Source organism: Dioscorea cayenensis, chromosome 12, assembly GCF_009730915.1.
Source record: "Dioscorea cayenensis subsp. rotundata cultivar TDr96_F1 chromosome 12, TDr96_F1_v2_PseudoChromosome.rev07_lg8_w22 25.fasta, whole genome shotgun sequence".
Lineage (NCBI taxonomy): Eukaryota > Viridiplantae > Streptophyta > Magnoliopsida > Dioscoreales > Dioscoreaceae > Dioscorea > Dioscorea cayenensis.
The window spans coordinates 3,266,199-3,291,459 of record NC_052482.1 but is presented as its reverse complement, the minus strand read 5'-3'; the positions used below and the strand labels follow the sequence as shown (position 1 = coordinate 3,291,459).

The window sequence follows — 25,261 nt, the reverse complement described above, 5'->3', positions numbered from 1 at the left end:
TTCCGGGCCGCTCTCGGCGATAGACTCGAAATAATGGTGATGGTGCGAGAAATTGCGGCCATGTGGCTTTCCAGCATGTCTAATGTAGTAGTGAGATCTTCTTCTTGTTGGGTGGTGACTTGAAGAGTGACGAGACCTTGGTTGATGAGATCTTTAAGAGTGCCAATGAGATCTTCAACAATGAAGGATGATGGTGGAGGAAGAGGAGGTTGAAGCCATGGATTGGTTCATATATTAATTAAAGGGGATGAGAAGCTAATAATTTAAGTTTGGGAATATATGTTTGTGTTTAGGTTTTGCTAATTGGTGGTGGTGGTGGTGATGCTTCTGGGAGTTGGTGGTTTAAATAGAGTTTTTTCCGAGCTAAAGTAAGAAACCCAACTTAGAAGAGTTAAAAGTTGACAGAGAGAGAAATAAAAACAAATATCCCAAAGACTGAAGGCTCTGTTTGGGTACCACTAAATTTCATAAATATAATGATACTTCCTATAGAATTTAATATTATATAAAAAATTATAATAAGAGGTGTTTGGATACAACTTTAACAACATAAAATTTCAGATAAGACTTCATTGCAAGGCAAGGTTTATTGACACTGAGAAAACGACTGCATAAGGAAAGAAAGCCTTTCGATTACGTGCTAAGAACTAGATCATCATCGGATGGCAAGATGGCAAGCAAGATGATAGCAAGACACCAAGATGGATGGCGATGGAAAGACACCAAGATGGATGGAGAAATTTCATAAAATGATTATGTAATATCTTCATAAAATGAAAAAGTTTAATATAACACATGTCACATGGCAAAAATTTTATGAGATCAATTTAACTGAAGTTCAAAAGGTATCATTCATGTAGTTCATAATTACTTCAGTTCACCAATTGTTTAGATTAAATTCGGTGAGATCCATCGTAGAATATTATCAAATGACTGTTGAAAGGACCGAGGGAAATGCACAGAATTCTATTCTTCCATCAGAAGTAGCAACAATTGAAGAAAATTCTATTAAAGTGCCTGATGTTCTTAAACAAATTTTATACAATTATCAGAGGGTTTTTGACATACCTATAGGGTTTCCACTAGCCAGGATATGTGATCATAGGATTACATTGCAACCAAATTCTAGGCCAGTCAAAGTGAGATCTTATTGGTACCCACATAGCCAAAAGACTGAAATAGAAAAGATGGTGGAACAAATGCTTCATAAAGGATTGATTGAGCCAAGTAAAAACCCGTTTTCCTCTCCTCTCCTGTGATATTAGTTAAAAGGAAAGATGGCTCATGGCGATTTTGTACAGATTATAAGCTTTGAATGCAATTTCAGTGAAGGATGCTTATCCAATTCCAGCCGTTGATGAGTTATTAGATGAGCTGAGTGGTGCTAAATTTTTTTCTAAGTTAGATTTAAGATTTGGCTATCATCAGGTGCTATTACATAAAGAGGATAAATTCAAAACAACATTCAGGACTCACCATGGTCACTTCCAATGGGTAGTAATGCCCTTTGGGCTTTCAAATGCTCCAGCAACTTCTCAATCTCTAATGAATAGTATCTTTCAATTCGCTATGCACCAATACGTGTTGATATTTTTTGATGACATACTAATCTACAGTAGAGATTGGGACCGCCATTTAAAGCGTGTAGAGATAGTGTTAATCACTCTGTTAGCCAATCAACTGTATGCTAAATTATCAAAGTGCAATTTCGGGCTGAGGGAAATTGAATACCTTGGGCATACAGTTTCTACAGATAGGGTTAAAATGGAAGCCTTAAAGGTAACAGCTATCACACAGTGCCCATCACCAACTAATATAAAGCAATTGCTGGGATTTTTGTGGTTGAGTGGTTATTATAGGCAATTCATCATGAGTTATGCCAATTTAACTCACCCACTCACAGATCTTTTTAAAAAAAAGATAAGTTTCCATGGTCTCCAGCAGCACAAGAAGCATTTGAGACTCTGAAAAATAAAATTGTTTTAGCACCCGTACTCAGATTACCAAATTTTTCCAAGACATTCATCTTAGAAACTGATGCTTCAGGGAGTGGGATAGGGGCAGTATTGAGCCAAGACAAGCATCCAATAGCATATTTCTCAAAAAGAAATTGACTACAGCTATGCAAAAGCAATCGGCATATGTGAGGGAAATGTTTGCTGTAAAGGAAACTGTCAGTAAATTCCGACACTATTTGGTGGGCCACAAATTTATTATCAGAACAGACCAAGAAGCTTTAAAATGTATGTGCCAACAAACCATACATACACCAGAACAACAAAAATGGCTCCCAAAATTGCTCGATTATGATTTTTTTTTATCGAGTACAAACCTAGTAGAGAAAATATTCCAGCAGATGCATTATCAAGGTGTCATGTATTGGCTCTATCATCCGTGAATTACTCCTTGTTTGCACAGATTAAAGAATTACAACAGCAGGACGCTCTTTGTAGCAATATAATTGTAGTAATTCAACAGGGCCAAAGTTATGACAACAAATTTTATTGGAAACAAGACTTACTATGGCATGAGGGGAGGATCGTGGTGCCTGAATATGGTGATATCAGACATAAATTGTTCTAGGAATACCATTCATCTAGAATTGGTGGACACTCAGGTTCTCTCAGAACTTTTGCTGGTTTAGCATCACAGTTCTTTTGGAAGGGTATGAGAAGGGATTTACATGAATTTGTTAGGAACTGTCTTACATTTCAGTGAGCTAAAAGTGATCACACTTATCCCGGAGGATTATTGCAACCTCTTCCAATTCCACAGAGAATTTGGGATGACATAGCAATGGACTTCATTGTGGGACTTCCAAATGCAAAAAGTTTCACTGTCATAATGGTGGTTGTGGATAGATTATCAAAGTTTGGGCACTTTGTTCCTATGAAGATAGATTTCTCGAGTACTTCAGTAGCTATAGCATTTATTCAGCTCATTGTCAAATTACATGGTGTCCCACGGTCTATAGTAACTGACAGAGACAAAGTCTTTCTTAGCAAGTTCTGGACTTCACTATTACATGCCATGGGAACAACATTATCTATGTCTACAGCCTAGCACCCACAATTTGATGGTCAATCGGAAGCATTAATAAATGTTTGGAGATGTATCTAAGGTATTTTGTATTAGAAAATCCACGGAATTAGCTAGAATTACTTCCTTGGGCACAATTCTGGTATAATACATCCTTCCACACAAGTGCAGGCATGTTCCCATTTCAAATAGTGTATGGGAGAGAACCTCCATCTCTGATCACCTATAATTCTACTGACAAAGACCCTCCAGATATTGCGTTCCTTTTGCTGCAATGTGACAAGGTTCTACAATAGTTGAAGCAGAATTTACTCAAAGCTCAAAGGCGAATGAAGCAATTGACAGACAAGAAACACAAGGAATTATCTTTTGAAGAGGGACAATGGGTTTTTGTTAAACTTAAACCTTACCGGCAGCATTCAGTGGCACTAAGAAAAAAATCCAAAGCTTAGTTTGCATTACTTTGGTCCCTTTCAAGTTGCCAAACAGATTGGGGTTGTTGCTTATCAATTAACATTGCCACCTGGAGCACAAATTCATTATGTGTTTCGCGTGTCATTGTTAAAGAAGTGCGAAGGTGATCCGGGAGACTTAGCAAATTATTTTCCTCTACCACTACAAACTTAAGCAGAATGACCAACATTGCAACCTATTTCAATACTACAGCAAAGAACCATTCTCCTTAGGGTGTAACCTATGCGTCAGGCTTTGATTCAATGGGAAGGATTGACTGATGAAAACAATTCATGGGAATATGAGGACCTTCTCAGACAGTATTTTCCATCATTAAACCTTGAGGGCAAGGTTTCAGTTAATGAGGGGGGTAATGGAGTGAATGGGAGGCAGTTAAATCAGTTCAAAGGGGGGCATGTGAGAAGGAGCATGGTAGATGAATCAGCACCATTTATTATCAGAGAAGTGGAGGATGATGAGGCTGTAGAGGTGGGTGAATCATTATCAGTTGGGCAAAGAAGTAAAAGAAAAAGGTGGTGGAGCTCTCAACTCGTGGGTTATGTTACACCCAATGATGTGGCGATGGGCAATGCTGGGATTGGTTAAGGAAAAGAGGTTACTTACGATTAGTGGCTCTTGACTGATGAGAGAGAGGAATGAGAAGGAAAGAGGAAGTGGATAGTATAAGTGAGAAGAAAGAGAAAGGGGAAAGCATGAGAAGTATCAGATAGCTATTTGGCCTATGACTGGTGCTCCGACGATCGTCTACGATGACCGGCATCAGGAGGGAAGTTATTCTCCTAGTAATTACTACTTTTAAACTCTGTTTTACTAGATCTATAATTCTGTGAACTTTATATTTTCATTTGGTGTTGTGAGGTTGTTTGGTTTGGAATATGTGGATTTGTGATAGATCTGCATGATTAGTGATGGATTGATGCTTGCTTATATCTGGATTGGTGTGACAGCAATTGTTTTTCCATAGATCAGTTTGATTTGAAGCTATTTTGTGAATTACTTTGACTGAACAGCTAATTAGTAGTTTGGAGACTTATTTATTCACAACATTACCCTCAATAATTTATATTATTTACGTGGGTGTCTTTTCGAGAATTAATTTTTCCAATTTATCAAATAAATAAAATTGGAAAATTTTGTACACAAGTAAGACAATTCTAAGTGAAAAGAAGAAATTGCATAAATTTTGGGTATATTTCCGTTATTATAAAAGCTTTACCGTACAATCAAATTACATCAAATATATATATATATATAACCCTATAATCTTGGGAAATTTATTTTTTAAACAAACTATTCATTATACCTTGGAAACGCACGGATAAATCATGGATTGAAATGAAATACTTGCATGCTGTTCCTACGTGGCATTTATTTATTTATTTTTGCCACACATTAATTTGACCAGTGAGTCCTACATGGGATTTGCCATCTCCTGCTCCAGCTCAACCAGTTCCAGCTGAGCCAGGGAGTGCACCAAAGCCATCTTCAGTTCCTCCAAGAGCACCTTCTGGTGTTCGGCATCTTCGTAGCGTTTAGCTACCAAGCTCACCAGAGATTGAACCATTTCTTTCATCTTAACAACCTTAATAATCATGGAATGAATCATGGATCGATTGGCTTCAACAACTTTCAGTTTTTCTTCTAATGGATTCATCATCCATTCTTTCCACATGGTATCGAAGAGCTGTCCCAACAGTTGTATTACTGGGCTAAGGCCCACCGGCGCCATAGCAATACCGGCGATAACAGTTGAGGTAATCCCCAAGTAAATCCCCATAGAGCTATACTTGGTGAGTTTCGTTTGAAGTTCTTGAAAATGAAGGCTTAGCTGACGGAAGTCTTCCCTAGCGCTCTCGATGTTGAAGTTGATGGTGTGGGAAATGATGGCCATCAAGCTTTCCAGCATGTCCAGTGTTATGGTGAGATCTACTTCATGTTGGGTGGCGACTTGGAGAGTGAGGAGACCTTGGTTGATGAGATATTTAAGATCGTGAATGAGATCTTCAAGATCAAAGGATGATGGAGGAGGATTGGTGGAGGTTGAAGCCATGGGTGATAACAAGCTAATTAATAACAAAGGGTTGGGGATGTATGTCTGTGATTGTGGTTTGCTAATTGATAGCTTAAAAAGAAGTTGCCAAAAGAGAGAAACTAATTAGATGAGGCTTCGTAATTGCAAGGCAGGTTAGTCAAGACTGTGAAAACGAATAAAAAAGAAGAGCCTTCCGATTAGGTACCAAGGGCTAGATCATGCACTAGCATATTTTTGGTTTCCATAGCTCTTAAGAGATCATGCACTTGCATATTTTTGGTTTCCAGGGCTCTTGGGGCCACTTGCTTACGTACCTTTTACATATGCAAAAGGTATGCTAGTATGACCCCACCAAAAATATGCAAAATATGGTGGGGTCATACATGCATACCTTTTGCATCTATGCAAAAGATAACGAAAATGACCCCACCAAAAATATGCAAAATATGGTGGGGTCATACTTGCAAACCTTTGCAAACCTTTTGTATAAATCATATATGCAAAAGGTATGCAAGTATGACCCCACCAAAAATATGCAAGTGCAGCATGATCATGCATACGAAAGAAGATAGGGAAAGGTGGTGAGGATGCATGGGAAACGAAAAAAATAGCATGGAAACCAAAATTACATAAAGATTTACTTGATGGGGTAGGTGACGATGGTAACTGAAAATTCCGGCATGTCAAAATTTGATTGGAAAAAATAAAATAAGCAAGTTTGAAAAAAATACACAAGAAAAAAAATGTATTTTGTTTTATTTTATTTTATTAGAATGTGCTATCATGACCATATTGTTGGTTCAAAAACCTTTTAAATAATACAGGAATTTGGATATCCCTAAAAATCCATTCATTTATTATTTTTTTCCCAGTAGTCTAGATGTCCGTAAATGGAAAAACACAGTTATTTAGCTTAAAAAATTATCAGACTACCCTGACTCTTATTACACACTCTCCGGCGTGCAAAATGATGAGAATACCCTCCAATCGACATTGGGAACCGATCCATGGGTGATTGGATGGTTGGCAGCCCGATGCAGTGGGATACGAGAAGACACTCTCTTCACCAAAGGCACAACACTTCGCCTTCTTTTTATTGTGGTGAGCTTTTGAAAATCCCTTTTCCCACAATAAAAACCCTCCTCCTTTGAGTTGTTTGGACACTTGGTCTCTCGTTCAAGAACTTCCGTTCAAAGTGTATATGTGAATTCCTCAAGAAAAAATCCACCAAAAAAAATAAGAAGACATGTCTTGGCGACCGCCTAGTTAGTAGGATCAAAGTTTGATGTTATGTGGTGTATATATTTTATGTTTTTATTTGGTTGTTTATTAATTCTTCTGTATTATTGGAGAGTTTTTGAGTATAACCTGACATTTTGTGGCGTATATTTTGTAATATTTTTGTTTTGGCTGTTTATTTTCTATGTATTATTTGTTGCTTTCTGCATAGAAAGTCTCTGGTTTGATCTTCCAATGGAAGGAAATATGCTCACTTATTAAGTCCAAAAAAGTGCATATTTTGTTAAGGTTGGGAGGAAAATGTCTTTCTCGAGTACAAAAAGAGCATGCATTTATTTGTTTTAAAAATAAAGCCGCATCAATGGCCGCGAATCCATAGGAAAGGTAAATTTGTTCATATTTTTCTCCACTTTGATCAACAATGGCCATAGGATTTGCTGCATTTAAAGTTGTTGCATTTTAGAAGGAAAAAACCAAATCAAAGGCAAAGAAGCAAGACAAAGAAAAACAAAAGCACTAGATTAAATACCTGTGAAGATCAAAAAAAAAAAAATGGGAAGTTAAAACAGAAATGATCAACAAGCTCTACTTGAAATTGGTGTTGAATCGGAGATGCCACGCACATTTTCACTAAAAGCGAGAGCAAAATTAACATCATTTAAAACAAAAAAAAATTAATAAAAACAAGAACAAATAAAATTAATATAAAGTCAATAAGATGCATCAACGATTACATCTCATCATTCTGCACCGGGATAAGCATTTCAAAAGATGGTAAATCCATCCAACGGCTAGAATAATTCAAAGATTTAAAAAAGAAAAACAAGAAAAAAGCATCTCGGCCCCGTTGTAAATGATCAAAAAAAAAATGCAAACTAAAGGATGTAAATCATCAAAACAACATAAATATGATCCATAAAATTTCAAATAACAATTTCTATAGACATGGGATGACTATAATTCTGTATTTTGTTAAGGCTACCTCCTTCTTGGTAGAAAATCCCAAGAGCTGACATCCGACTGCATCAAAATCAAGCATGGATTTGCAGCTCATGACTTGGCATTTTTTGCAGATGGGACATTTAGGCATGGATTTGGAGGTGTATGACGTTCTTTCTGTGGCACAGATGGAGGTGAAGGTTCTCCTTCAGACATTGGCTTGCTTGGAATTGGTGGTGCTTGATTCAGCAGGACATTTGGAAATATAGCAGGAATAAGAACAATTGGATTTAAGATGTCCCTTGACACATACATCTCAAAGTCACCTATTTAGAGCATGATTAGATGGCACAGTGGCATATCTTCCAGCAGTATCATGCAAATAGAAAAATAGATGCACCAAGAAACTGCAAGCAGAAAGCTAAAAATTAAATCTTATTGTTGAGTGGAGAGAGAATATATGGAACTTAATTTTATTAGTTATTTGAAATATTCACTACAAGAAAAACAGGAATTTGGCACGGTAAATTTGGCACGGTTTTGGGTCTAAAAACCGTGACAAATTGATTTTGGCACGGTTTTTGGCACGGAATCTCAATCGTGCCTATAGCATGCGTGACAAATTTAATTTGTCAGCAGTATGAAAAACCGTGACAAATTAGTCATCGCAGTTTTATAGACCGTGACAATTATTATCACTGATTTTTAGCACGGGATATATTTTTAGCAGCGGTTGTTGGACGGTGTTTATTATCGCGGTTTTTGGACACGGATATTGAGATGCAGTTGAATTTGTCACGGTTTTTATTCACGGTATAGGTTGTAGCGGTTTTTAGCGCGATCGTATTTATCGCTGGATTTTGACGCAGTAGTATTTATCGCGGATTTTTGGCACGATTAGATTTGTCACGGTTTTTGGCACGGTTAAGGTTGTCACGATTTGTGGCACGGTTAGACTTTTATCGCAGTTTTTGACACGATTTTGTGTGACACGAGTTTATCACGGTTTTTGAAGCAGTGTGGTTTTAGCAGCGGTTTTTGTAGCGGTTTTTTACGTTATTTTGCACGGTTTTTTGTCACAAATGTTGTCACGGTTTTATTATTTACATAATTATCAACACATTTTCGGCACGGAATTTGGCACGGAATTAAGCACGGTTATGAAATCTATATATATAATGTATATGCATTATAGTTAGGAAGTTGGTATTGTGCTTACAAACTCTCACTATGAGTTGGTTTTATTAATTCATGGAAGACCAAAATTAAGCTCCATATCATATGTGTATTTTTAAATAGTTGAAACATGGAAAAAGTCATGCATATACCAAATAGTCTAGTTTGGTCAACATTTGATTCAATCAACTTGAACAAAACTTAAGTTAAAAACATGAACAATAGAAGCATCAATGGATTCACAACCATGTTTATAATCTCTATATAATTACTATTAAAAATCAATGATTTTTGTATAAATTGACAACATATAATTTTACCCAAAATAATTTAATAAACTCATGTGACGATATATTTATTATCTCTATTGCAATAGTTTGTTTTTCAAGGTAGATAAATCACATTGTGTACAATTTTATTAAACTTAAGATTAGATTTAAACAAATGATCTCCATTTGGGTGAATTCACTATGTTAGTTTATGGGTTATATGCTTAGTAGTTCATATTTTTTTTTAAATAAATAAACAAATAAATTTAAGAGCAAACACATGGCTACACACTTGAGAAAAGAAGGGTCTATATATATTTGCTAGAAAAACATACAAGAGACATGTCTTGATTTACAAAATTGGGGGTCTTATTTCATTTATTAGTTGTTGTCTGTATTGAGAGAAGAACAGTTTTATTATCAGTCAAATAGAGAACATTTCAGTTCATAGAGGCATACAAATTCCCAGCATACAATAAAGTACAATTCAGTTCATGAAAATAAATTATTTTTTTATATTTACAGACAACTTTTCCATAAGACAAAGCAGAAAAAATAAGAACTAGGCCCGTCAAACATGACAACAGAAAACTTACAGGCCGGTGCAAAATCAATTAGTTTACAGATAGCAAACACAATTGAAATTTAATGTGAGGCACATGCTGTCCTACAACATCTGATAAGGAAAAAAGTAATCTGCTAACAATGACAAAATTCTCAAAGCTTGTAAGTTTCTACAGTCTGTAATATCCAAATCTAGAAATTTCTAGCTAAAAATTAACACAAAAGAAATACAGGATAATCATGACACAACCATTACGGTAATACATAAATCCTGTGAGTAGCTCATGTGAAGTCAAGCATATAACATAATTTAGTAGGTATTAGTATATACCGGAATTAACAATGGCAAACTCTCAGAGGCTGTCAATCTTCCAACAAGAAGCTCAATGATATTACTTTTTACCATCACACGGACAGCATTTTCTGAAAGGACTGAAAGATACACAACTACCCATGCTGCCTCAGTTGCCAATTCATCATCCCTAAAATCAATGACAGCAATCAATCATTTATTCACTATCAACCTACATGAATAGATAAACAAGGAAGCAATAAGATTTATGATATTGTAATTCATGATTCAGGACCCTAAACATCTAATACAGATATTATGCTTCAAGAGCGTATAACCCACATGAAATGGTATCCTGGGAATTATAACCTACACAATCCACCTACTAGTCCAATTGCTAATTTAAAAACAGTAACAAGGCTTCCCAGTTTCAATATTATGCATGGCATATTTACATCTAAAATAATTGATGGTTTGAAGCTTTGAATCTATTAAAATTTTTTGCTTCTGATGCAACAAGAAGTCATGCTTTAGGCTTATTTCCATTGGCTTGGCAAAAAGATATACCAATATCCTAAGAAGCTACCATCTTGCTGCCTTTAAGAGTCCCCATTAAAACAACTCTAATGTCTGAAATGCTCTCTTGGATTGTTAAGACACCAAATGCTTTTATAGTGACTCATCTCACAATTCAATCCAAAATGAATCCGAATTTCGAAAAGCAAAGCATTTTTCAAAAAAATGAAGTGCGAGATCACGAAACAATGGACATTACCTAATCATAATACAAGCAGAAGCTGCAGAACCCAAAGGTGACTGCATCCACAAACAACATAGGAGATGTTATCTTTTCATTGAAGTTCTACTCTGGTACGACGGCTAAATACTCTCTCAATCAACATCCATAAGCAATCCACATTACCTGGCCATAGTACACAAAGGGCCCAAAGGCGGCTGCAAATACAACAACAACCACATTACTCTGGTCAGCAACCTCCAGAGTAAAATAAGGAATAACATATTGACGACAACCAAACCTTAGAATGAACAGAAACTACTGGTGATCCAGATGCTAAACTATTGGTGATGGCAAGGTTCTGGCGGGTCCAGCGGACGTTAAACTCGAGGTTCTCCCTGCCGGAACCGGTCCAGAGAAAAGCCTTACGAATTCACAGACGATGCCCTTGTAGACGAGGAGTTTCGGGCGACGTAGTCAAGGACGCCGGGGGTGATGAAGAGTTCGCAAAAGGTGAGTTAGGGCTATAGCCGGAACCAGATCTTGGGGTTAGGGTTTGGGGTGAAGATGGAGGAGAGGATAGGTTTTGTTTAATGAGGGCTCTTCGATTACACTGATGTTGGTTGTGGACCGTCGGATCTTGATGCCAATCCATCAATCAATTATTATTCCATCTACACTGATGTTTATTATTTATTTATTTTTGAACTAACAATATCTATATTTTAATATTTCAAGATTAATATAAACTGGGAAATGAAGACGTTGTTAAGAAAATTAGCAAGGAAATTAGAGATTATTAATTTATTATGCGTATGAAAAAGTAAATTTTGACATGTTTCTTAGCCGAATGAAATTACTGAATGTTATTATTAATAATAAAAAAAATAAAACATATAAAAATAATTTAAAATTAAAGATCTATTTATATGTGTATGTGTATTAAATCAAGAGAACAAAATGTACCAAACAAGCTTGAGGTAATTGCCAAAATTAAAATATAATTTGATTGGATTGGATGTTCCCTGTCTCAACCCCGTATTTGTTGAGCTTATTCCAAATCCATTTACATCCCTAACATATATTGTTGCATCTCATAACAAAAATATGATATCATTTCACACTTATTTTTTTTTTCTTTTATTTTGATGATAAAGCTAGAGCATTCAAATCTTATGTGCCTGATGGATCATATTTATTTATTTGATTTTATGATTATTTGTAAAAAATGAATATTTTTAATTTTTAATTTTTAATTTTTAACTTGAATTTTTTTATAAATATATTATAATAAACAAAATTGTTAATAACTACAATTATTGTTTCGTAAACACACAACTCTATTCCAATATCAAAAATTGGAATACCTCAAATTAAACAAAAACACTGAATTAAACAAAAAAGGAAAATACCTCAAATTTAGGGTTCCAAAACGATGAAGAAGAGATGAAATGATCGGGAGATGAAACAAAGACAAAAATGCATATATACATATATATATATATATACATATCTTTTAAAGAAAACTTTAAAAACCCTTAAACAAATTTTTTTTTTTAAAAAAAAGGAAGGGAGAGAGAGACGGAGAGTTGTGGCTCAATCATCAAGCAACAAATGGCAATTGGATAAGAGGCATGCACTATTAATTTTGTATATATGTTTTACTTAAAAAAAATCTGGCTTGATTCTAGTGAGGAGGCATGATAAATTGATTTTTCCTTTCCAAACTTTTTGGTTCTTGATTTTTCTAAGTTTTTTTTAAATATAATTACTTAAATATCCTTTTATTCTCATTAAAAAATTTTATTAAGCCAAATATTTCACTAAAAATAAAAATATATTATACCAATAATAACTATTTCACAGTAATTAATATAATATAAAGATATATATATATATATAGCAATAATTTCAAATTTTTTATTAATATATATTTTTTATTTATATTTATTTGCTATTGAGTTAATCACAATATTTGTGCAAAATATATTATACCACAATTTTTTTAATAAAAAAATAAAAATTGTAGTAATGAATTTGTCAAAGCATATCCAAAACCGTGACAATAACCGTGACAAATACTCTTATTTGTCACGGTTTTTGGCACGGATTAGGGCAAACCGTGCCAAATTCCGTGCCAAATCAATTTTTTTCTCTAATTATTGTTTGACATATATATGAAAATTGGGATTTCATACCTTTGAATCCATGTTAATTTTATATTTTATTATTTATATTTATTCAGTATTGAGTTAATCACAATATTTGTGCATGTACACCATCTACCATAATTTTTTATTAAAAAAATAAAAATTAGAGATGAATTTGTCAAAGTATATCCAAAATCGTAGCCAATAACCGCGATAGTGTTCTTATTTGTCATGGTTTTGCACTGAATCGGCATACCGTGCCAAATTCCGTGCCAACTCAATTTTTTTCTCTAATTATTGTTTGACATATATATGAAAATTGGGATTTTATACCTTTCAATCCATGTTAATTTTATATTTTATTATTTATATTTAGTCGGTATTGAGTTAGTCATAATATTTGTGCATGTAGACGACAAATATAATTTCTTATAAAAAAAATTAAAAATGTCAAAATGAATTTGACAACCTATATCCAAAACCGTCCCAATAACTGTGACAAACAAAATTATTGTTTGTCACGGTTTTGTCACGGCATCGGCTATGCCGTGCCAAATACCGTGCAAAATATTTTCTTTGGCACGGTATTTGGAACGGTTATGAGAAAACCGCGCCAAATTCCGTGACAAAGTAATAAGTTTCTAATTATTTTATAAAAAAATGATTATAATTGGAATTATATCATCAATAATTTGAGATTCTTTGAATGGTGGATGGTTGTAATATAAATAAGACAAGCGGGTGTAAATAGTTATTAGTTTTTAATGTTTTACTTGATAAAATATGCACTACTTTATTTGGATTATGTTCACTTTAACAACATTGAGATGTTTTATATGCATCCATGCTAATTTTATATTTTGATGTTTATATTTATTTCCTATTGAGTTAATCACAATATTTGTGCATGTACACCGTCTACCATAATTTTTTATTAAAAAAATAAAAATTGTAGCAATGAATTTGTCAAAGGATATCCAAAACCGTGACAATAACGGTGACAAATACTCTTATTTGTCACGGTTTTTGCCACGGATTTGGGCATACCGTGCCAAATTCCGTGGCAAATCAATTTTTTTCTCTAATTATTGTTTGACATATATATGAAAATTGGGATTTTATACCTTTGAATCCATGTTAATTTTATATTTTATTATTTCTATTTAGTCAGTATTGAGTTAGTGATGTACACCATCTACAATAATTTTTATTAAAAAAAATAAAAATTATAGTAATGAATTTGTCAAAGTATATCCAAAACCGTGCCAATAACCGTGACAAATACACTTATTTGTCACGGTGTTTGGCACGGATTCGGGCAGACCGTGCCAAATTCCGTGGCAATTAAAATTTTTTTCTAATAATTGTTTGACATATATATGAAAATTGGAATTTTATACCTTTCAATCCATGTTAATTTTATATTTTATTATTTATATTTAGTCAGTATTGAGTTAGTCATAATATTTGTGCATGTACACCATCTACAATAATTTTTATTACAAAAATAAAAATTGAAGTAATGAATTTGTCAAAGTATATCCAAAACCGTGCCAATAACGGTGACAAATACTCTTATTTGTCACGGTTATTGGCACGGATTCGGGCAGACCGTGCCAAATTCCGTGCCAATTAATATTTTTTTCTAAAAATTGTTTGACATATAGATGAAAATTGAGATTTTATATCTTTCAATCCATGTTAATTTTATATTTTATTAATTATATTTAGTCAGTATTGAGTTAGTCATAATAATTGTGCATGTACACCATCTATTATAATTTTTATTAAAAAAAATAAAAATTGTATTAATGAATTTGTCAAAGTATATCCAAAAACTGCGTTACATAACTGTGACAAATACTCTTATTTGTCACGGTTTTTTTGGCACGGATTCGAGCGACTCGTGCCAAATTCCGTGCCAATTAATATTTTTTTTCTAAAAATTGTTTGACATATAGATGAAAATTGAGATTTTATATCTTTCAATCCATGTTAATTTTTATATTTTTATTAATTATATTTAGTCAAGATTGAGTTAGTCATAATAATTGTGCATGTACACCATCTACTATAATTTTTTTATTAAAAAAATAAAAATTGTATTAATGAATTTGTCAAAGTATATCCAAAAACTCGCTGCAATAACGCTGACAAATACTCTTATTTGTCACGCGTTTTTAGCACGGATTCATGCACCGTGCCAAATTCGCGTCCAATTAATATTTTTTTCTAAAAATTGTTTGACATATAGATGAAAAATTGAGATTTTATATCTTTCAATCCATGTTAATTTTTATATTTTTATTAATTATATTTAGTCAGTATTGAGTTAGTCATAATAATTGTGCATGTACACCATCTACTATAATTTTTATTAAAAAAATAAAAATTGTAGTAATGAATTTGTCAAAGTATATCCAAAACCGTGCTGAATAACTGTGACAAATACTCTTATTTGTCACGGTTTTTAAGCACTGATTCAACGGGCACTGCCAAATTCCGTGCTAAAGCATAATTTTTTTCTACTAATTGTTTGACATATATATGAAAAATTGGGATTTTTATATCTTTCAATCCATGTTAATTTTTATATTTTATTATTTCTATTTAGTCAGTATTGAGTTAGTCATGTACACCATCTACAATAATTTTTATTAAAAAAAATAAAAATTGTATTAATGAATTTGTCAAAGTATATCCAAAACCGTGCCAATAACGGTGACAAATACTCTTATTTGTCACTATTTTTGGCACGGGTTGTACTCATCTCTTCAATCCATGTTAATTTTATATTTTGTTAATTTTTTTTTAAGTTTTTTGTAATATTACTAAAAGACCATTTTATGTTGGTTTATTTTGTCACTGTTTTTGTCACGGTTTTAATCGTGAAAATATTTTTTACTGTATTTGTCACGTTTGTTGCCACGGATTGTAAGTACCGTGCTAAATACCGTGACAAATTTGTCACAAACATTGGCACGAAAACAATGACCGTGACAAACTTTGGCACGGTTTTTTTTTCCGTGCCAATTATTGTCACAATTTTTTTCCCGTGCCAATGTCCGTGAAAAATTTGTCACTGTTTTTATTTCAGTGCCAATTTCCGTGACAAAATTGGCACGGTTTTAATTCCGTGACAAAATTACTGTGCCAAATTTCTGTTTTTCTTGTAGTGATTTTACAAGACACTCTCTTTCCTCACTCTAATTTTTCTCTCACTATGCACTCACTCACTTTCACTATCTTTCCTTAGCTTAGTAGCTCTCTATAACTTGCTTTGCTTCCTTGAATGCATTTACAAATGGAAGACACCTATTTATAGGATGCTAGGTCGGTTGATAGAAGACTCCAGATTCATGCTATGATATTTGATCACATTCTAGATGCATAAGTCGGTGTGAACTTCCAGATTATTCTAGGAGGTGCTGCTTTTCATTACTCCCCCTCAGCACTGACTTGCTCAGTATTGTTGATCTTTCTTGAGTATTCCTAACTGTGCTCGTAGATCTTCAAATTTCTTTGTGCTGAGACTTTTAGTGAAGATATCAGCAACTTGCTCTTCTGTGGGCGTCAGCTTCATGTGGATCTCACCTTGCAACACTTTTTCTCTTAGGAAGTGGTAGTGTACCTCAATATGCTTTGTCCTTGCATGAAACATTGGATTTTCTGCTAGACATACTGCTGACCTGTTATCACAATGAAGTATTACCTGTTCAATCGGTTGGTGAAGATCCTTTAGCAATTGCATCAACCACGTGCTTTCTTGTGCTGCCATAGCTGCTGCTCTATACTCGGCTTCGGTGGTGGAGAGAGATACGGTAGCTTTGCCTCTCATCGCACTCATGACATCGCTCCCCGATCCCAAACCGAAGATGTAACTCGTAGTCGATCGCCTCGTGTCACAATCTCCGAAAGATAATCGTCCGCAATACCCGCTATTTGGCATCTTTCACCTTTACGATACTGAATACCGTAATCAGTAGTTCCTTTTTAAATATCAAGTATCCAGCGAACTCGCTTCCAAATGTGGCTTCTTTGGATTTTTGCATGTAACGGCTTGCTACTCCAACTCGCATATGCCAAGTCGAACGAGTAAGGGTTAGATAGATAAGACTACCTACCGCTTGTCGATACATCCTTGGATCTTCCAAGTCTTTTCCCTTCTCCCCGCACGAAGCTTGATGTTGGGCTCCATTGGTGTAGATAGTGGCTTGCACTCCAACATCCCATATGTTTCTAGTAGATCCTTTGCATACTTTTTGTTGACATAGGAACATACCTTCCTTTGTCTTCTCAACTTCGAGCCCCGTAAAAATGCTTTAATTCTCCAAGCTCCTTCATCCGGAACCGGATTGAAAGATTTTTCCTTTGTGCAATCGGATTTCTTCAAAGTGAGATCTCCGGTTAAGATGAGGTCGTCAACATACACCAAGATTCTATAGCCATCTTGCCTCCCCGTGGTGCTCGACTGAATAGGCTCGAACTCGATCGTCGTTAACTCAGTAGCCACTTTGTACAAGAAATTCTGCAATTTTCCCATACCATGCTCTTGGAGCCTGCTTTAAGCCATATAATGCTTTCTTGAGCTTGCATACATACTCTGGATGAGCCTTGCTCTCAAATCCTTGTGGTTGATCCATGTAGATGTCTCTATCAAGCTCTCCATGTAGGAAGGCATTCTTCACATCCATCTGCCAAAGCTTCCATCCTTTGCTTGCAGCTAATGCCAATAGTACTCGCACCGTTGTTATCTTTGCTACTGGACTGAATGTCTCATCGTAGTCTATTCCATACTGTTGCGAGAATCCTCGTGCCACAAGTCGAGCTTTGTACCTTTCGATTGTTCCATCTGCTCGAGTTTTCACCTTATACACCCACTTGCACGAGATTGGTTTTACTTCTTCTGGCCTTGGCACCAACTCCCACGCCCTCGATTTTTGCTTAAGAGTCGCTATCTCTTCCTCCATTGCTTTCTTCCATTTATCACTTTTTAATCGCTTCTTGATAGGATGTTGGTTCTTCAACTTCCATGATTAGTCGCAAAGATTTGCATACTTAGGATTGGGATGTCTTACCCTGGATGATCTTCTTAAAGGTGGAGGCATTTCTTCTGTAGAGTCTTCTTCAGCTTCTCCATGAACTCCTGTCTTCCATGGACTCTTGGTCTTTGATGATCTTGGACTTATGTCTTCTTCAGTTGTTGTTGGTATCTCTTGAGCTTGGTCTTGTAACTGTTCTTCGACTATTGGCTCAGTCTCCTTCATATTTGGTTGAACTGAATTTGTTGAAGGCCACCAAGCTGAAGCTTCATCAAAGACCACATTCCTGGATGTGTAGATGCGTCCAGACGCCGGATCACAGCATCTCCATCCTTTTCTCTCATCATCATAGCCAACAAAGATGCATCGTACCGCCTTCTTGTCGAACTTGGTACGAAGATGATCTGGTACAAAAACATAACACACACATCCAAAGACTTTAAAGTGACTTACTGTAGGTTTGATATTCCACAGTCTTTGGAATGGAGAGAGAAAGCCCATCTTCTCTTGTGGAAGCCGGTTGATGATATGAGCTGCTGTTCTCATGCATTCAGCCCAAAATCTCCCTGGCACATTCTTGGCATGTAGCATACTTCTGCATATCTCTGCTATATGCCGATTCTTCCTTTCAGCAACACCATTTTGCTGTGGAGTGTTGGGGCAGGTCAGTTGTCTTCGAATCCTATGCTCCTTCAGATAGACATGAAACTCTTGAGAGAGATACTCTCTTCCATTGTCAGTACGAAGACACCGTACCTTTTTGTTGAGCTCATTCTCCATCTTCTCCTTAAACTCCTTGAACTTGGAGAATGCTTCAGATTTTTCTTTCATGAAGAAAACCCATACATACCTTGAGAAGTCATCGATAAAGGTCACCATGTATTTGGCACCACTGATAGATGCTTGCTTAACTGGTCCAAATACGTCAGAGTGCACCAACTCCAAAGGCTCCTTAGCTCTGAATTTAGATTGCTGGAAAGGAAGTTGATGAGCCTTACCGAATTGACACCCAGCGCAAATTGTGTCAGTTCGTACTTCTATGTCGGACAGGCCTTTGACCATTGACTTCTCCACCATCAACTTTAGCTTGTGATAGCTCACATGCCCCAGTCTTGCGTGCCAGAGGTCAGACGTCTCGTTCTTCCGGGTCTTGTCTACATAGGCTGACTCTGCAGACATCACATAGATAGACTCCAGTTTGCGGCCTTCCATTACTGGAGTGCCTGATGCCTGTAGATTACGGTATACCTTGACTTCTTGTGGCCCAAATACCACATAGTTTCCTTGTGCTGTCAGTTGTGAGACTGACAACAGGTTCTTCTTCATCCCGGGAACATGATAGACGTCCTGCAGCTTAATTTGATTTGAATTGAAGCGCGGGGAGATAAGTGTCTTACCAATGTGGGTGATGGGCAGCTTGGAGTTATTAGCTGTCACAATCACCTGCTTCCCCTTGTACTTTTCCAGGCCCTCTAATTTCTTGATGTCACCTGTCATGTGGTTGGAGCAGCCAGAGTCAATGATCCAGTCATTCTCATAATTGATCTTCTTCTGCTTTGTTATTGATGTCAAAGCTACCACCTCTTTCTCTTCTTGCTCCTCCACTTTGGTGGTGACAACAGCAAATGCTGCTTCAACATCCCACTCTTCTTCACTATCATACCGTACTTGATGTTTGGTATCTTGGAAGCTTCTTGATGTTGCTGCATTTCCTTGGCCTTTCTTCTTATGCCAACAGTCTCGTGCATAGTGCCCCTTCTTTCCACAGTTGTAGCAGCGGTCATCTCGACTGTCACCTCCTTTGGACGGACGGCTTGGTACTCCTTTGACTGCGAGCTCCCCCTGAAAAGTCAGTCTTTTCCTTTGGCCTCCTTTGCTGGCTTGTTTTGTCTTCAGTTGTAGGTCTCTGCTTTGGGTTGAATCGACCTTTCCTCCTACCACTCGAAGAGTGCCTCCTCCTCTTGCTTCAAGGAAACACCGACCATCCGCTTAGCTAATGCTTCTTGATTGGCGAGCATATTCTCCGACTCAATAATGTTGGTTGTGTTGGCCAGCCTCGAACAGCAGTCATAAACCCACTGTATTCAGGTTTAAGGCCATTGATAATTATCCTCCTCATTCGCTGCTCACTGATCTTCTCTTCAGGGGCGACCTGTGCAATCTCACTGCATAATGATTTTACCTTGGTGAAGTACTGACTGATTATCATACTTCCTTGCGAGATTGTCATCAGCTCACTTTCAAGTAGTTGGAGACGAGCATCATTCTTCTTGGAGAATAGTGTGGCGAGAGTGTCCCATGCAACTTTTGGTGTAGCAACATCTCTGATATACTCCAACAACTCATCTTCCACAGCTGTTCTCAAAACAAACATCGCCTTACCTGCCTTGATGCGCCACTTTCGCAGAGCTTCATCTTTTGACTTCTCTGCCGCCAGAGCCTTCTTCTCCTTTGATTTAGAATCACCAGCAGCATCTGCCACTTCTTCAAAAGTGACATCTGGTGGAGTCGTTTCCGACCCACCTACGACCTCCCATAGGTCCTGTCCTTGTAGATAGGACTCTATGCAGGCCTTCCAATTTATATAATTATTATTGTTTAATTTCTTTAAACCACCAGTCGTACCTGTGAACTCCATTGCTATGTGTGGGTCACCTGACTTCCAGCAAGCCTCCTCGGTAGAATACCGGTACCTCACTTACTCTGACTGGCGAACTTCTTGCAACACTGGTGAACTCCTTATGCTCGGGCACTCGTCGATGATCTGGCAGAATCTTCCCTGTAACCTGGCTCTGGTACCAGAATTGTTGAGTGGAGAGAGAATATATGGAACTTAATTTTATTAGTTATTTGAAATATTTTACAAGACACTCTCTTTCCTCACTCTAATTTTTCTCTCACTATGCACTCACTCACTCTCACTATCTTTCCTTAGCTTAGTAGCTCTCTATAACTTGCTTTGCTTCCTTGAATGCATTTACAAATGGAAGACACCTATTTATAGGATGCTAGGTCGGTTGATAGAAGACTCCAGATTCATGCTATGATATTTGATCACATTCTAGATGCATAAGTCGGTGTGAACTTCCAGATTATTCTAGGAGGTGCTGCTTTTCATTACTTATGATCGGAGATTCCCACGATATAATTCAGCTAATTAAAAAAGTTAATTTGTGATTCAATATACTTAATAGCCAGATACTCAATGAGGCAGGGTAGACAAAGAACATCACCACAAAATAATAGAAAAAAATAAAAAACAAAGAGACGAACAAAACCATTGACAATCAACATGCCTCTTTCTAATTTAAGCCAGCAAATGATAGTTAATGACCAAGATATTCTTTAACAAGTGGAAGAAAATCTGAAATAAATTCCTAACTAGATACTATGAACTATTATGTATCTCAAAAAATTATTTTTATTGTATATTTCTAAACCCAACATTCCTTTCCAATCAAGGGAATAAAATCATAATCTAATTCTAATTTATTTGAACTATCCCTTCCCGCCTTTCTATATAAAACACACAGCGTTCACATTAAAAGGATGCAATTCTTTCTCTTGCCTCGTGAGAGGTTGAGGGATCAACAACTCACTCTCACAACATTGATTAAAGTGAATGATTTGACCATTTTATCCAAAAATAAAATAAAAACTAATGCTTCTTTTGTATCTCTTATGGATGCTCTTTTATTGCAAAACAACCCCTTAAATTATAGAAAAGAAACACATAAAAGGCTTGTGTTATTAAACTTTTTCATAAGAAACACTAATTTCTGAAAAATTACCTTAAACAAGAATTTTACCTCATGAACAACTAACTGGGATGACTATTTTAACAAATAATTTAAAACAAAATAAATTAATTAAAAAATCTGAAAAAAAAATAACAATTCATAATCTTAGCATAAGTAAATAAATAAATACATAAAAATTCCAGCACATGCATTAACAAATCATGGCTTACAAATAGTCCTTTGCATTGGCTGTAAAGGTTCAACTGTATCATCTAATTCAGCTTCACAGTTGAAGCTCAACCCATAAATGGATCACATGAGCCTCAATGCACTGGATAAACAATGACATTTTAACAAAGATGTAATTAGGATTTGTCCTTCCAAAAAGAATATCCTATTAAATAATGATTAAGAATGATTTAGTTTATTACCAACGCTGGATATGTGAAACATGCAGAGAAAATGGGGCAAATAATCAAAGACAATGGCACTATGATCTATAAAAAAAAATTTAAAAAAAAAAATTTACCATGGGCTGAGGATGACTATAATTCCGCATGTCATTGAGGCTACCTCCATCTTGACAGCGGATTTTAAGAGCTTCTCCAGTGACGTCCAAGTGCATCAAAATCAAGCATACATGAGAAGCCCATAAGGTGAACTGAAAAAAAAGGGAACCTAAAGAAAAGAAGACTTACCCTAATTAACCATTTATTGCCAAAGCAGTCAATGACCAGCCTTCTTTGGTCATGTCTCCTTGTTGTCTATGAAATGCTTGATAGTCAGGAGATAGTATTTCTCATTGTTTCGGCAGAGGAATATCAGCACAAGCACACAAGAGGACAACTTGATGAAACATCTGATAAACTGCTGTTGGGTTACCTTTTACATCTATTGTTTCTGTGTTCAGCCTAGAAACCAACCACTGGGTGCATAAACATTATGATAAGCCATTTATACTAGCAAAATGTCTAGTGAAGCTCATGCAGTAGAAGCTACAATACCATTTTTAAACTCTGGAAGTCCTCATCCAGCTGTCTTCATGTCTTCTGCAGATGGGACATTTACACATCGACTTGAATGTGTATGACACGCTTTCTGTGGCAAAGCTGGAGGTGAAGGACTTAATTCAGACATTGGCTTGCTTGGAATTGGTGGTGCTTGAGTTGGCAGGACTTTTGGATACATAGCAGGATTTAGAGCATTTGGACTAGAAATGTCCCTTGACACATTCACCTCAAAGTCACCAATCTAGAGCACAATTAGATAGACGGCATCAGTTGCTTATCTTCCTATAGTATCATGTAAAGCTAAAAACAGAAGCACCATGAAACTGCAAGCAGCAAGCTGGTAATTAAATCTTCTGAATTGGAGGCCCCACAAGAGGTAATTAACAGTAACGGTCACCATTATTGGAAGCCATGAACCCATAATCACTTGGAAATTAAAAAAAAAATTTATGATTCAATGTGCTGAACAACCTAATACTCACTGAGGCAGGGTAGACATAAAGAATATCAAAACAAAAAAATAGAAAAGACGAAACCAAAGAGCCCAGCCAAGCAAGGGGGCAATCAACAAGCGTCTATTCCAATTTTAAGCCAGCAAATGCTAGTTTAGATTTTCTGCAGCCTCCACATGGGTATTCTTCAGCATATAGAAGTTTTATTTCTCTGTAAGAGTTTAACAAAAATAACCAAGAACAATTTTCATGCAGAACATGCTCATAGTACTCTTAATGCTCTTAGTGGCTCCAACAATGAAAGAAAAACCAAAGCATATGGAATATAGTGAATCAACATATATTAACTCTACTCATAAGCTTAACAGCTACTATCCACTCAGCAAGCCGGGTGCAGCATCATTATGATAATAGGAAAGCAAAATAAGCCGTACAGTGACTAGAAGGTATGTGTAATTTCACACCCACAAACAGAGATAGCTCATTCAAAACCAAGAATTGCAGAAAGAATTCAATAATAAAAGCCAAACTTTCTCTCTCTCTTATTAAGGAGGGAGGGAAAGTAGCATCAAGTGCAAGAATTCAACTCCTGTTATCCCTCTGTTTTCACTCAATCCAAGCAAACACTGAACCACCATTTTAACCCCTGAGCAAACATCACTCCCAAAATCAAATTTTCTTTCTTTTTTTTTACTCAAGTAATTTTCTAAAACAAAGTAAACATCATAACCCCTGAGCAAACATCATTCCCAAAATCTAATTTTTCTTCTTTCTTTTTCTAAAGTAGTTTCTAAAACAAAATAAGCATCATATAAACAGGACCCTTTTTATAAATCAATCAATATGCACAACCGCCAACGACCATTTGGTCTATTGACATCGGGTCCCTTACGTAGGGTGTTTGCCTCGAGTGTCGAACGTGTTTTCCCGAGTTCGATCCCCATCTCGCATGAGGTGAGGCGTGATTCGATGGTGAGACGGCTCCCCACACGTGTTCATCCCCCGAGCTTCGCACATCGCCTTTCTCAAAAATATGCACAACCACAGATTTAAGCCAATAAACAAATTTTATCTATACAAACGCTTGGATTTGAATGTATTAGAGGCATGTTGACCAAAATTCCTAGAGAAAAAGGAAAGAATCAGCAAAGTAGAATGAGTGATTCACCTGAGCGGGGTTGGGCATGAGCTCATGGCTGTCAAATAAATCAAGCAACGGCGGGGTCAACGCCGCCATCATCCCTATCCACCTCGTTGCTCCGGAGGCTTAACAAGAACCTCAAATCAAATCCCTCCTGGCTTATCTAGAAGCCTGTCAACCACGCGGTGCACGATTAATCCTGGAACGCAATACCAATTAAACCTTAATTAACAGCACCTAAACGCAATGATCCATTCCCAAAAACCATTAAAAAAAAAAAAATTTGAGGATAATTCATGAAGAATTCATGAAATTTGGTACCTTGATTGAAGACGCGAGTAGTCAAACGATCTCGATCCTCAAATCCATCGTCAACGCTCGCTCTGCAAGCTCCACCTCGCTTTACCTCCTTCCGATGCTGGATCCGGCCCTTGACGGTGGCTCTTTTTCACTGAAGCTGAGTGCGCACGAGGTTGGCTCGGGGAGCAGCGGTTCAAGCCATTTCAAATCCATCATCAACGTCGTGCTCATGTTGTCAGGCTTACCTCCCCGGTTCGATGAACCAATCCATCGTCTTCGCCAAGCTCCACCTCCACCCGGACCAGGACCTAACCACGCCACCTTCTCGGCGGCAGCACTCCGGCGGTTGCAGGGGAGACACACACCTGATTTTTACTTTTTTTATATATTTTTTCCTTCACAAGTATCTTTCAATTTTCATAGACTACTCCGCTCTTTTATGACTTTCATCTCTTCCCTGTTCCAATCATTATATTATCATTATTTTATTAAAAAAATATAAAATTTTAATAACATAAATCATACTTTGTTGAATGCAAAGACAACAGTAAAGCTAACACAATTGAAAATTCAAAACAAGCAAAAGAAAAAGAAAAAGACACAAAATAGTAGTAAGTAGTAACACGAACCACATGTACACAGGTGCAGAAGGAGAAAGAAAAAAAC

The 25,261-nt window shown here is 36.3% G+C and overlaps 1 protein-coding gene and 2 long non-coding RNA genes across 3 annotated transcripts; 1 reads left to right on the top strand and 2 right to left on the bottom strand.

The window, feature by feature from the left end:
• The first annotated feature begins 929 nt into the window (after positions 1-929).
• On the top strand, positions 930-2,718 carry LOC120273113. The gene is made up of 3 exons (XM_039279763.1): positions 930-1,227; positions 1,328-1,428; positions 2,584-2,718. The coding sequence occupies exons 1-3, from the start codon at positions 930-932 to the stop codon at positions 2,716-2,718; spliced, it is 534 nt and encodes a 177-aa protein (XP_039135697.1).
• Positions 2,719-9,806: 7,088 nt separating this feature from the next.
• LOC120273625 lies at positions 9,807-11,358 on the bottom strand. The gene is made up of 3 exons (XR_005540580.1): positions 11,062-11,358; positions 10,800-10,978; positions 9,807-10,214 (listed from the first exon to the last, which is right to left on the bottom strand). It is a non-coding gene; the product is annotated as an uncharacterized LOC120273625 (long non-coding RNA).
• A 10,473-nt stretch (positions 11,359-21,831) lies between these two features.
• LOC120273626 lies at positions 21,832-25,042 on the bottom strand. The gene is made up of 6 exons (XR_005540581.1): positions 24,617-25,042; positions 24,323-24,494; positions 22,697-22,943; positions 22,391-22,617; positions 22,222-22,292; positions 21,832-22,023 (listed from the first exon to the last, which is right to left on the bottom strand). It is a non-coding gene; the product is annotated as an uncharacterized LOC120273626 (long non-coding RNA).
• Positions 25,043-25,261: the final 219 nt, after the last annotated feature.

Bases quoted from the DNA above. Each gene is read 5' to 3' on its own strand.
- LOC120273113 (XM_039279763.1), top strand. From the start codon at position 930: ATGACTGTTGAAAGGACCGAGGGAAATGCACAGAATTCTATTCTTCCA. The intron at 1,228-1,327 runs GTAAAAACCCGT...ATGCAATTTCAG, and splicing joins TAAAGGATTGATTGAGCCAA to TGAAGGATGCTTATCCAATT. The intron at 1,429-2,583 runs GTGCTATTACAT...AAATTGTTCTAG, and splicing joins TAAGATTTGGCTATCATCAG to GAATACCATTCATCTAGAAT.